The 13,821-nt window shown below is 34.3% G+C and overlaps 1 protein-coding gene across 2 annotated transcripts in view; it reads left to right on the forward strand.

The window, feature by feature from the left end:
* Positions 1-13,821, forward strand: part of PAN2 (PAN2-PAN3 deadenylation complex catalytic subunit PAN2) — a 207,770-nt gene that overhangs the window by 101,814 nt on the left and 92,135 nt on the right. For both annotated transcript variants that reach the window (XM_089090455.1, XM_089090454.1), the window contains exons 9-11: positions 4,383-4,543; positions 9,397-9,487; positions 10,444-10,630. In XM_089090455.1, coding sequence (XP_088946581.1) covers positions 4,383-4,543; positions 9,397-9,487; positions 10,444-10,630 — 439 coding nt within the window. The remainder of the gene's footprint in view (positions 1-4,382; positions 4,544-9,396; positions 9,488-10,443; positions 10,631-13,821) is intronic.

The following is a 13,821-nucleotide window of genomic DNA, read 5'->3' on the forward strand; positions in this document are numbered from 1 at the left end:
TTCAAGAGAGTTTCAATAAAACGTTTAAACTCTTTTTATGGCCCACTCAGACAGTAAAGGTCCAATTAGAATAAGATTTTACTAGAACCGAGATTTATCTATTTCTAAGTTAAGCTAGTAAGATTTTTCATTGAATTTTCTGTTTGGCTGAAGAATTCTTGGATACATTCTGATTGACTCAAATTACCGGTAGCTAAATCTTGGTATATTAGTAAAATTGTTTTGTAAATAGGCCTTAGGTAAAACGGGGCAATCTTTGCGTAAGCCAATGCCGTAGTCCTCCCTCATATCTTGTATATAGTTCAATTTTGGAAGCTGTTTACTAGAACTGATTGTCTGAAAGTCCGGTCAATTTTCTTTCCGTTTGCTGAATATTTGCTTCGGTTACCACCTTGGCATCGGAATCCTCCATGGATCAGAAAATTTAAACTCGCTGATCCTGCTATTTCTAAATTAATTACCAAGCATAACCTAAAACTCAATTCTTCACAGAATAAATAGTGATTGAATTAAATCATGCTCCAATTCAATAGTGTTTAGTATTTTTGTACGCCTGTGTGATGACCATATTTAAGCGGTAATATATAAGTATGTTTCTGATTCATGCTTTATTTTTTATTGTTAAATATCGTTGCTATGACAAGAGTTAGTGCAGTAATTGGTTTCTTGTTCGTGTGTTTTTTGTTTTGATTGTTTTTTTTTCTCTCTACTCCGTCTTAAAGGCCGTTAATTAGAATAAATAGCTCTTATGAAAGAACTAAAAAATCTTTGGCTTAAAGAGCGAGGTATTGAGTAGGGGGCAAACCCAATCACATACTTAATAATTTCTGTTCGTTTTGAGTTTTAATGTTGCTCCTTACTTTCAGTTGAAAAACTTGTTTTTTTTTAATTTAATTTCCGATCGTTTTTTTTTTTAAATAATGCTGTGAAATCCGTCGCCCCTTTCATAGCAATGTCCCTTCCCCCATGAAAACTTTTTCCATGGAAAGATCCTCCCACATAACCCCCGACTCCCCCCCCCCCCAGTACCAGAAAAAATCCCCCCTGAAAACGTCTGTATACTTCCCAATAACCAATACTATATGCAAACATCGGGTAGAGTTCATAACTTTCAGCCCTTCCCCCCGGGGACTTTGGGGGATTAAGTCATCCTAAAAGACATATTTATTATATTTTTGACTATACTGAACAAAATGGTTGTCTCAAAATTTTGATCGGGTGACTTTGGGAAAAAAATAAGCGTGGGAGGGGGCCTAGTTGCCCTTCATTTTTTTGGTTACTTAAAAAGGGCACTAGAACTTTTAATTTCCGTTCGAATGAGCCATTCCACGATATTCTAGAATCACTGGGTCGATATGATCACTCCTGGAAAAAAAAAACAAAAAGCAAAAAACAAATAAACACGCATCTGTGATCCACATTTTTCTAGATAGGAGCTTGAAATCTCTACTGTAGGGTTCTCTGATAGGCTGAATCTGATGGTGGGATTTTCATTAAGGTTCTGTGACTTTTAGGGGATGTTTCCCTTTTTTCGAAAATAATGCAAATTTTCTCAGGCGTGTAACTTTTGATGGGTAAGACAAACATTGATGATAATTAAATATTTGAAATCAGCATTAAATTCTGATTGTTTTGATGTATCTATTTGTATGAAAATTCGGTTTTTTAGAGTTTCGGATACTATTGAGCCGGGTCGCTCCTTACTTACAGTTCGTTACCACGAACTGTTTGATGGGTGTTCAATAGATAAATTAAATAAAAATGAGCAGCATGGTTAGCTACAATATATATATATATATATATATATATATATATATATATATATATATATATATATATATATATATATATATATATATATATATATATATATATATATATATATAAATACTTTTTTCTACAAGGCCACTTTTTATAGAAGGAGTTGTCGTAGAAACTTCGGAGGGGGCTCGTTCGATTGGGAATTTGGAAGTTTCATTGCCCTTTTGAGAATGTTGAGGGGTCAATAGGGTGTATCTACAATGTTTCACCAACGGCTGAGGGCATTTAGTTGAAAATTTCAAGGGATACTGGACTGACCAAATGTCGCAATTTTTCATCCAGGTTGTCAAGATGGCGTATCTGCAATGTCTTAAGAATTGTTAAAGGTATTAAAAATTGAAAAATTTGGTCAATGTGCCTGTAAGATCTGATTTTGGGTAATTCTTTTGAAGATTGAGTGCGTTTAACTTTTGATGCTGGATATGGAAAGCCTGATTGTAGTGAATTTTCGGCTGAGGATGTTTTGCTTGTGATTCTGAAATTAAAGCCCAATCTAGCTGGTGGATCTTCAAACCGTTTAAGAAATTGTGCCTGCTTTGTATGTGTGCGCAAAGCATTCGATTGCAACATCAATTTGAACTTTTTTAGTATCCTTAAAGATTGCGTTGTCCCGCCATCTTACTTGAGAATCCTTTCTCTTTGGTTTACTAGACTGTGCTTTTTGATTCATTGGGGGGTTGTGAATTGAGTCTGCCTTTTTCTGAAGGTAACGGCGTTCGCCAGGGTAGTTTATTGTCTGTTTTTCTTTTCTCGGTTTAGTGTGATGACCTCAATAAGCACCATACTGCTAGTAGACTTCGATGCCATGTTGGCTTAGTCTGCGCAAGCAAATTGAGTTATGCTGATGACTTGGTGATGTTGACTACATGTCCTAATACTCCTAACATCCTATATTAGATCTAAGAGAGTTTTGCCGCTGATCATAATATTTTGTATAATTCGTACAAGACTGAATGTACAGCCGATGTTTCCACTTGTTAGACTTCGCCGAAGCAATATGAGATTTTTGAAGCATTTCCGCCACCATGGGGTCTTGTGTAATGGGCATCTGCTTGACAATCCTCACATTCGTCATTCTTTGAGGTCTGCACCGTAGAGGAAATCTGCTTCACCGCTACTAAGTGTATCAAGGCTGTCAAAACGGCATATATGCAATTCATCAGGAGCTGCTAAGGGCATTACGTTAAAATTTCAGGGAATGTGAAACTAAATTAAAATACACTCTATTTATCCGGGTTTTCAAAAGGTCTTATCTGCAGTATCTCAGGAACGGCTTGTGGTATTAAGGTGAAACTAAGAGGGGCTGTTGAACTACATCAAAAGACATTACGGGCATTCATATTGTTAACAGAGTGTATTTGCGATATCTTAGGAGCGGCTTAAGGTAGTCAGTTAAAACTTTCAGCTAGTTATGAGGGAATGACGTAGAACTAATCAGAAGACATTAAATACATCATGGTTGTCAAAATGGCATATATGCAATATCTCAGCAATAGCTAAGGGTATTAAGTTGAAACTGTCAGGAAACGTTGAGGAGGATTTTGAACTAAATGAAAAGACATTCTGTGCATCCTGGCTATCAAAAAACTGTATCTGCAACATCTCCTCATCCAAAGTTACATAGTACAACTATATAAAAATTTTGTAGCAAAATTTTGTCCAAAAAAATTTGTAACAAGAATCTTGCTTCTTAAGTATATAAGCTAAAAAAAGTTTTGCAGACATTTCTTTTATTAACCATTAAAAAAACCATGTTAATTAAAATACGAAATTAAACTAAAATTTATTTTCAAAAAATTCCACAAAAGAAGTTTTTCCAAAAGGCTAAAGAGATACGTTGAACCAAAGACGGGCAGAAATAAAGTCAAATAATAACCTATGCTTAAAACGAACAGAAATCACTATCAAAAAGTAAATGAGACACAAAAATGAACTGAAATTTCAATGAATAATCACGACGAACTTAAAACGAACAGAAATTACCATAAACAGGAGTAGGGTTAACGCCCCCTATGGCTTGTAAAACCACAGCGTTTTTGGTGCTTTACTGAAGACAAAATATATTTTAAACATTTTCTCTTTTGTAACGTTAATAAATCCATAAGTTGCTAAGAGTTAAAGGACCAGTGAATAAGATATTCAGTTTGGACGTTTTAATTACACGGGAGCAGGCGTCCCCCCCCCCAGAAAGTTTCCTTCGCGGGCCCCCAACGCCAAAACGCCTAGGTTCCAAACACATATCTAAAATCTTTGTATTATTCTTTTTTCAACAGTTTAATATTTGGGCGTAAAAAATACATATTTTATATTTTCGCAATATGTGTCACTTGTTACTTTGTGATATTATTAGATTACTAGATCCGGATATTATTAGATTGTATAGGATATTACTCATATTGTGATCTAACCTTGGAGTAAGGTCTCAAGTCTAATCATGATGTTTTCAGTTAATTATGAGATGTAATGAGTAACCATTTTTTGGTGACTATCAAGATGGCGTGAATTTCGTTGCAAGATGGGACTCGTGGTATATACTTACTCCATTTGTTATTTCGTTTTAGATGTTGTATTACCACCCAACTATTCGATACCATACCCTTTCCCATCTTTGTAAGGAAGAAAGTTGCCTTAAATGTGAGCTGTCTTTCCTATTTCACATGCTAGATCAAACGCCACCAGGAAATGCACCAGTATATCCGACAAACTTTCTTCGGACTTTTAGGTAAGTAAGGTCAAGTTCAAGCCCTATTTTTGGCGCCTTGTTTCAATTTGCCTTTAAAGTTTTGAAAACAATTTTTTCTACTGTAACCTTTTTTTCCTAGCTCGTTTTTAAATACAGACTGGTTTATTGGCAAGGATTTTTCTTATGAATACACGAAATTCATAGTCAAAATATTTTTCAACATTTCTATTATTCTTCATAATTTCTTCAAACATTCCAATCTTGTTACTTCTGATAAATTTCAAAATTTAGTCTGGTTTTCAATAAGAACTAATATTTTTCAGAGCTTCCTCAAAATGTTTGTCCTTAAGTTTAACATTTTGATCAATTTTTTTTTCTCTTCTTTTGGTGTAAGGGAAATCGGTTTCTGAAACCGTTCTTCCCCTGCATATACTGCAGAATACGTATTAATGCTTAAACATCATAGCGACATTAGTGCTATTGGGAAACAGCTCTAACTTACAAATCTCAAGGCAAAGCTCTGTCCGTCACTTTTCAGTCTTGTGGCGGAAACACTCTCTGCCACGGTGAAATCACCACTATTGCCTGATCTGAATGATTTAGTGTAAAAAATGAGTGCTGAAATGTTTTGTCAACTCTAATATGATCATTAGCACTCTATGAGTGTTTAATTTGAAAGGGGTTAATGGTACAATTTTGATTTTACAACACAATAGCAAATGTTCAATCAACATTTACAATACAAGGTTCGATTTTTAAGTTTGCTGCTGGCGTCAAAATTTCTAAAAAATTCAAATAAAAAAAAATTCTATTCTAAATTCAAATCCTAACTCCTAAGTATGTAGGGTTATTTATACATATTTTTAGTCATCAACTACTGTAATACGTGTCTAATAAAAGTGTGAAAACATGCTCTGCTGAAAACCTATTACAATGAAATTTTAATATATTTTAAATAATAGATATATATATATATATATATATATATATATATATATATATATATATATATATATATATATATATATATATATATATATATATATATATATATATATATATATATATATATATATATATATATATATATATATATATATATATATATATATATATAAATATATATATATATTTACGTAGAAGTTTATTTAGAAAATTTTGAAAAATAGTAACAATCATCTGGTTCTAAAAAAGGGTCCTGGGCCCAGAGTTGAGTTTGTAATACTTAAATGGAATCAAAGGTTTGCGCTGAGGATGGACCGCGAATATCGAACAACATGGGCCCAAATGTCTACCATTTTTTCAAAATATCTGCTAATTGTCTTCTAATGATAAATTATGGATTCTTTTATTCGTTGCGACTGTCCAGCCTAGTATAAAAAATTACATAATGGTATTTGAATCATACTGGACACTGTCCTGGAGACACATCCGTTCAAAGGGGGGGGGGGACCGGGGCAAGCTTCTCCAGGTGCCGTGGCTGGGAGAAGGGGTTGCGAGGGGTTTCCCATTTTGATCATATTTTTCACCTTGATTCGGCCTTTTCTATGTTTGAGTCAGGTGCGGGACGCTGTGATTAATTTTTCCTCGGGCACCACCTACCCTAGGAACTGCTCTGCCTGAAGGGGATTATCTATCGTCATTATCCCTGAAATATTATCCCTGAACATATGTGCCCCCTAAAAGGGCGAAAATATAACATATTTATTTATCTATATTCTGTAAAAGTTTATTTAGAATATTTAGACAAAGAGCACACTGATTTGGGTCTAGAAATGGCCCTGGACCCAGGATTGATTTTATTGTACTGAAATAAAACTTATGAATGAAATGAAATGAAATAAAGATTTGTGCTGCTCATCTGGCATGTTGCACTTTCGTATAGCTTTCAATAAATCTTGTCTTCATTCTTTTGTAAAATTCTAAGACTTGCTTTCATTTTGGATTTTATCGTTGTGCAAGCTATTTAAAACTTAGAATAATTTTATGATTTAAACTTGAATCATCAGAAATTTTAAATTATGGCTCTGCTTAACTATTTACTTCTATTGATTCGGGTAAGACTTAAAGGTTGCCAGCTCGATTATAGGGTGGGGGATTTCAGGCATCCATTTTTAATTATTTATATGACTTTATAGTATTATCCTAAACTATTTCAGTGTTTTAATTAAACAAGAACAGTATGGGATGTCTTTTTTGTGTTTGAGGCTCGGAGTACCAACGAGGATCTTTATTACTGCCTTTTGCAGGACCACAGGTTCGGAATTCTATCCCTGAGGGTACAAAGCTAGCAGATAATGTTAGCCAGTTCAAGAATAGGTTGAAACGTTAACTTTGGGAAGTTGCTCATGATTTAGGTTAAGGCGTATTTATTTATTCATCTTTTTTATTTTTTTATTTATTAATTTTTTATTTGTTTTTTAGTTTTGTAATTTTTGCATATAGGTTAAGTATGAATATATGGTAGTGGGTTATAAGGATGGAAACAACCATCATGTACAAACCAATGGGTTTCCCTGATGATTGTTGAAAGATGATGTGAGTGTTGTTTTAAAAATATAAATTTATTTGTTTTGTTTCAAAACAACCAAAAATACGCTCGTAAAGCTTGTTTTGGCGACTTTTTTGTTTTTAGTATGCCCTGCCTTTCAAGCCAATGTTCTAACCCTCCTACCATTGAGTGGCAAATTTAGCCAAATATTCCACATAGCTTAATTTCACGCCTAAATTTGTTGGTATGCATTCTACTACTACTACTAACAACCGCAGCACCAAACCGTCTGAGGCTAATAGAGCTACGCATGCTCCTCCTCCATCCCAATCTATTCAAAGCCTCCCTCTTTACACCTTCCCAGGAAGTTCCTATTTCCTTTAAATATTTCTTTATGGCATCCTCCCACTCTGATCGTGGACGACCCGCTTACCGTTTATCCCTAGACGGTTGGCCGAAAAGGAAAATCTTCGGCAGTCTGTCATCCTTCATCTACAGAACGTTCTTAACCTTTCTCTCATTATAGCCCTAGGAAGCGGGATTGAACCACACTTTTCGTACAGCCTACTGTTTGAAATACGGTCAGTCCGCCAGGTACCCAGAACATAGATAGTTTCGGAGACCACACTGCCTTTCCATGACGATAAAATAAAAGTTCAAAATAGGGATAAAATCCTTTTTAATATACAGTGTATAGAAAATTTGTGAATTTTCTATACACTGTCAATTAAAAAGGATTTTATCCCTATTTTGAACTTTTATTGTACCCAGAACAATGCGTAGGCAATTTTTCTAGAAAACATCTAGCAAATCTTCGTCCACTTTTCGGAGCGCCCATGCTTCAGAGCCATATTTGTCCACTGTCATCACTGTAGGTTCCAATATTCTAATCTTGGTTTGCAGACTTATCTTCCTATTCTTCCAAACTTTTTTTTAACTGTGAAAAAAAAACCTGAGCCTTGGCTATTCTACTCTTAACATCTTCACTGCTCCCACCGTCTTTACTAATGATCCTGCCAATGTAAGTGAAGCTACCCACCTGATTAATCTTTTCGTTACCCAACGTCACCTTTTCATCTTCACTTATTCCTAGTCTAAGTGATTTAGTCTTCTTAACATTAATTTTCAGACCTATTCTAGCACTCTGAACTTGCAAAACCTCTAAAAGTTGATTCATTTTGCTTACACTTTCATCTAGGATGCTTAAATCATAAGCATAATCTAAGTCCAGGAGATTCCCCCCCCCCATTTGATTCAGTGGTCTCCCATTACTTTTTCTGTGCTCCTTGCGACAAAATCTATCAAAATGACCCATATAAAAGGGGATATGATCCATATACTTCATCACCATACAGTGACTATGAAAGTACCTTGTCCCCACCCTAGTCTCAATATTTTGAAGGTCTTCCTCTTATTTCTAATGTTTTCCTTATAATTTTCTGTTTTTGAGGGGAGTCCATCTCCCCTGCCCCTCCAAAAAGAAAAAAGAAAAGATAAAAATACCCTCGATTGTGCGGTGAAACCTTACTTGATTGTCCAGCGCCATGGGAAACGCCCACAAAGGCGTTAGTAAAGTGGTTTTGGTGACTCTTAATGAATTTTTGTGTTCTGCTTTTGAGTCCAGTTTTCGAACCTTGTGTGATAGATGTGGCTAAATATTTAGCCTAAGCTTATTTGATGTCCAAATTTTTGGTTGCGTATGCTTCTTCATGTATTTCCTTCAGTCTCAGGTTAGCGTGGTACATATGTGTGCTGTGTCGCGAAAGTATTGGCTAGATAAGGTCAATTGCTATGGTAATTGCCTGCTGTGAACTCCCTTTGAATAGATTCATAATTTGCCACTGAATATGTGCGCAAAGTTTTGTTGGCTACAGAAAGTAAAGTTTAGTGACTTAATAGAAAAACTTTGTATGCAAAAGTTTCCCTTATATTAAAAAAGAAAATTAAACGATGCTTCTTCTTCTTGTTGTTGGTTGATAATGCAATTTAACTGGAAAATAGTGCCATTTCGATCATTTATCTAAAAGCCATTTCAAACCGTTCAAAAACAACATTATACGACTAATTACCAAAACTCGCCACTAACAGTTCGTGGGGACATATTAATTTGGCGGGAAATTAGAAATGGTACCTTTAAATGTAAACACAGATTTTTGACAACATTCCACATTTTAAAATAACTGTTAAACGCAATAAAAACTGTAAAACCTATTTGTTGTTGATAGCCATGTCTGAAATTCTAAATGTTACGCTAAAAAAAACTTAAAATTTTGCCGATCACACCTCAAATCGTTAGTGGATTTTACTACAAAATGATAGTAACAATTTTATGTGGATTGGCGAATTTTTTTAGGACGGTAGAAACAAACCTTATAACTAGTGTTCATTTCTTCTCTTGTAGGTTCAATGTCGAAGCTACAAACCTCGGGCTCGTTTTGCCAGACTTTAGTGAAAACTTACAAGAACAATTTGATGCTTCCAAACTTTTTCAGGTGAGAAACACGTTTTTTCGAGAAACAAAACGTGCTCTTTTGCATACTGTCGAGCCATAAGACCCAGTCTATTTGGGTAATTGGCCTTGATCTCCCCTACGAAGATTATGATCACTTATTATTCTAGCAAAACTTATATCTTTTGATTCTTAATAAATTGAAAGGATGGTGATGTTGGGATGGTGATACAATATTATGTTCGGTGGATTCATAAATTAAAGTCAAGATTCAGGCCAAGACTAAGACACAAGAATAAGACACTAAAGTTTGAATTCTGTCCCAATTTTTTAAGAACGACTCCTGAAACACCATTTTCGTTTAATTAGAACAATAAGAAGCTTTATTTGAAGTACTAAAATACTTTAGCGGAAAGAACGAGGTGTTGAGAAGGAGCAATCTCCCTCATATACGTAATAACTTCTGCTCGTTTTTAGTTTTAATGCTGCTCCTTACTTTCAGTTGATAAAACTTGTTTTTTTTTACTGTTCAGTTCTCAGTAAAAACAGGTACCAAATTTAAAATAATGAAACATGGGTGAAAAATCCGCAAATAAATATTCTAAAACACATGGCATCAAACAGCTCAAAGAAGTTTAGCTTTACTTTGAAGCTTTAAGGATCTTTGAGAACCAATATATTGCTCGTGTTTCAATTTTTACGGAGGAAAAGCTGAAATATATATTTTTAGAAAATTGAAGGAAAATGACAAAATATTTAATTTTGTCAAAACTAAATAATTAGTTTTGCTTATTTATTTTGACGGTTCAGCGTAGCAACATCGACGAAAATAGGATGCTGTCTTAAAAATTTCATAATTAAAGAAAATAAGAATTGTAGAAAATCGTAGTCTTAAGGAATGACTAGACCAAAGATGAGTCGAAAGACAAAAACTGTTTTGTTTTCATGCCATTTAATACTTATAAACTAATATCATTTAACAGATTTTTATGTTCTCAGACGTGGGTGCCTTTTATATGTCAACAATTGGTCCAGTCTCGTTCAGATGATGCTTCACCCAATGCTATTGAGCGTTCATTTTCCTTTCAACAGCTTTTAACAACAACCTGTCTCATATGTGGATCAGCTTCTGGGAAAAGAAGCACTTCACAAGTTCTTAATTTGAATTATAGAGATGTCGAAAAAGGTACAAAGTTTTGTTTTATAAAGGTTTTGAGATAATTAAGCATGTCGAAAACTAATAAATTTGAAGGCTCCAATGTTTTAGTATTTATTTATTTATGTTTATTTTTTTCCCAGAGGCACTTCATATGGAAGGGGTCGTCGTAGAAGCTTCAAAGGGGGCTCATTCGATTGGAAATCGAGAGTTCTAGTGCACTTTTTAATAGTCGAAAATGATTGGAGGGCAACCAGCCCCCCCCCCCCCACGCCCATCATTCCACCAAACACATCCAATCAAAATTTTGAGATAGCCATTTTGTTCAGCGTAATGAATTTGCGGATAGAAAATATATTTTTGAGGACGATACTCCCCCACAACCCTCAGGGCAAGGGTTTTAAGTTATGCCCTGGGGGCATATAAGGTTTTTATAGAAGGTGTTGTCGTAGAAACTTCATAACAGGCTCATTCGATTGGAAATTAAAGGGCTAGTGCCCTTCTTAATATTCGAAATTGAATGGAGGGCAAATAGCCCCCCCCCCACGCCCATCATTCCCCCAAACACATCCAATCAAACTTTTGAGATAGCCATTTTGTCCAGTGTAGTTGATTTACAGATAGAAAAAATTTTTTTGAGGAGGACACTCCCCCACATCCCTCAGGGCAAGAGTTTTAAGTTACGCCTTGGGGCATATAAGGTTTTTATAGAACGTGTTTTCGTAGAAATTTAAAAACAGGCTCATTCAATTGGAAATTCAAAGGGCTAGTACCCTTTTTAATGTTCGACAGTGTTTGGAGGGTACCTAGCCCCCCCCCCACGACCACCATTCTCCCGAATATATCCAATTAAAATTTTGAGATAGCCATTTTGTTCAGCGTAGTTGATTGCCAGATACAAATATGTTTTTGAGGAGGACAATCCCCCACAACCCTCAGGGCAAGGGTTTTAAGTTATGCCCTGGGGGCCTGTAAGGTTTTTATATGCGGAAAATAATAAATTTGTAATATAAGAGTAATTCGTTTTCAGTGAAGCACCAATGATGCAGAAGGCTTTAGGTTTTTACAGTTAAAGAAGGGGGCAGTATCCAAATTTTGCTTGTAGTGAAACTATATTTGTCTTGACCAATCTTGAAAAGAACTAATAAATGAAACTGAATATTTGATGCATAATGATATTAACTGCTAAAAGCTCATCACTTCAAAATTTTACTGTAATTTTAATATTTATTTTCAATACTAAGTACAAAAGAAAATATTTGTCACATAATTCGTTTTCAGTAAAGCACCAATGGCGCAGTAGGTTTTAGGCTTCTGCTATGATTCGATACCCAAACTCTTGTCTGTACTTATTTTTATTCGATTCGAACTTCATTTGTATATTCAATTGATATTTCACTCATTTTACGATTTATCTATTCATTTACATTAATATATATTGTATGTTTGTTCGCATTGATTGTTTATTTAATTTCTGTTCGTTTTAAGTTTCATTTATTCTTTAATAGTAAATTATTTCTTTTTCGTTTTAAGCTTGATTTACATATTTTTTTAATATTTGTTTAAGCTTGATATTATTACTTGTTGTATGTTTTTGCAATGGTTGTTTATTTAATTTCTGTTCGTTTTGGGTTTCATTTATTCTTTAATAGTAATTTCTGGCGGTTTTGAGTTTGAATTTTCACAGGTATTTGTATCTCCTGAGCTTAAGTTTAAAATGGCATTTACTTTTCTTTGAAAAACTTATTTTTCGGAAAGTTTTTTTTAATTAATTTACTAGAAGAAAAGGAAAAGGAATGAATATACCTTTTATTGTTACAAGTGACCACAAATCTAAACACAGAACTTTGAACTACGTGATAAAAATTTTAAATGTAATTGGAATTTTGACTTTTTAGAATAAGTTATCTTTTTGTATAGCTTCTCTTCAAACATAAAGGAATTATATGCCTTTCACTTGAAAACTTGTTTTTTATATTTAATTCAATCGTTTTTTATAAATAACGCTGGGAAATCAAGTGCCCCCTTCATAGCAATGTCCCTTCCCCCATGAAAACTTCCTCCATGGAAAGATCCTCCCAAGTAACCCCCGACTTTCAACTTTTTCAACTTTCAGTTGAAAAACTTGTTTCTTATATTTAAAATTTTGACCGTTTTTTTAAATAATGCTGGGAAATCCGGTACCCCCTTCAAAGCAATGTCCCTTCCCCCATGAAAACTTCCTCCGTGGAAAGATCCTCCCAAGTAACCCCCTATTCTAAATGCTGTTATGCTGTTTATTGTATATTTTAGTTTTTGTGCTATCTCTGCCTTCAATAAAACTTGATGGTTAAGCAACACCATGAATAGAGAAAACTTTGTTGGGAAATCGTAAATATAATTTTGGTTCATTACAAAACAGTATCAAACTAATTCATTGAAAACGTCGATTCTATGAAAGAAGATTACCCGTCTTCCTCTAGGACATCCTCACTAGCGGTATTGTAAATGAATTTACTATCCCTTTTTATTCTTTTTCAATCGTTGATCTTGTGTTTTTATCTACCGAAAACCTGCTTATCCTCCATATATTTATTTTATTTCAAGAAAGCAAACGTAACTAATAAAGACAAAAATTTTAAATTAAAATTTTAAAACTAAAAATTTAAAACTAAAAATCTGGTTGTTTTTGGGAAAGGAAGAGGTAGGAATTTTAAAACTAAAAATTTAAAACTAAAAATCTGGTTGTTTTTGGGAAAGGAAGAGGTAGGAATGGGCTAGGGGACCTCTAGTTTTATAGTAAGTTTTTGTCTCTCACTCACAACAAATTTTTATACTATAAGCTCCCATGGGACTTATAATATATTCACAATTAATTAGCAAGGCAAATCAAGACGCTCAAGAATTCGTATTTGGCCCTTCGGGGCTTGGGATAGTAATTTTTGAAATAAATGTCTTATCTACAATATGTGTTGTCAGGTTATCCAAATGACATACGTAATATTGCGGGAACGGCTTGGGGTATCAAATTGAAACTTTCCGTGAGGGCTGGGGAAGGAGAAGTAAGCAGATGTTAACCTATGATTTTGTAATAAAAATAGAAATAAAAGAAAAGAAATCATGGGTTAAACCCAGTAAACCCTGTAAAGTCAGAGGTTTTATGGTTCCGCCCCGCTACAATCCTTGTTATCAAAGTACCATATTAGTAATATTTGAGGAATAGCTGGGGAATGACACCTATG

Source organism: Artemia sp. Qi Xiang Cuo, chromosome 6 (genome assembly GCF_049724085.1).
Source record: "Artemia sp. Qi Xiang Cuo chromosome 6, ASM4972408v1, whole genome shotgun sequence".
Taxonomy (NCBI): Eukaryota; Metazoa; Arthropoda; class Branchiopoda; order Anostraca; family Artemiidae; genus Artemia; species Artemia sp. Qi Xiang Cuo.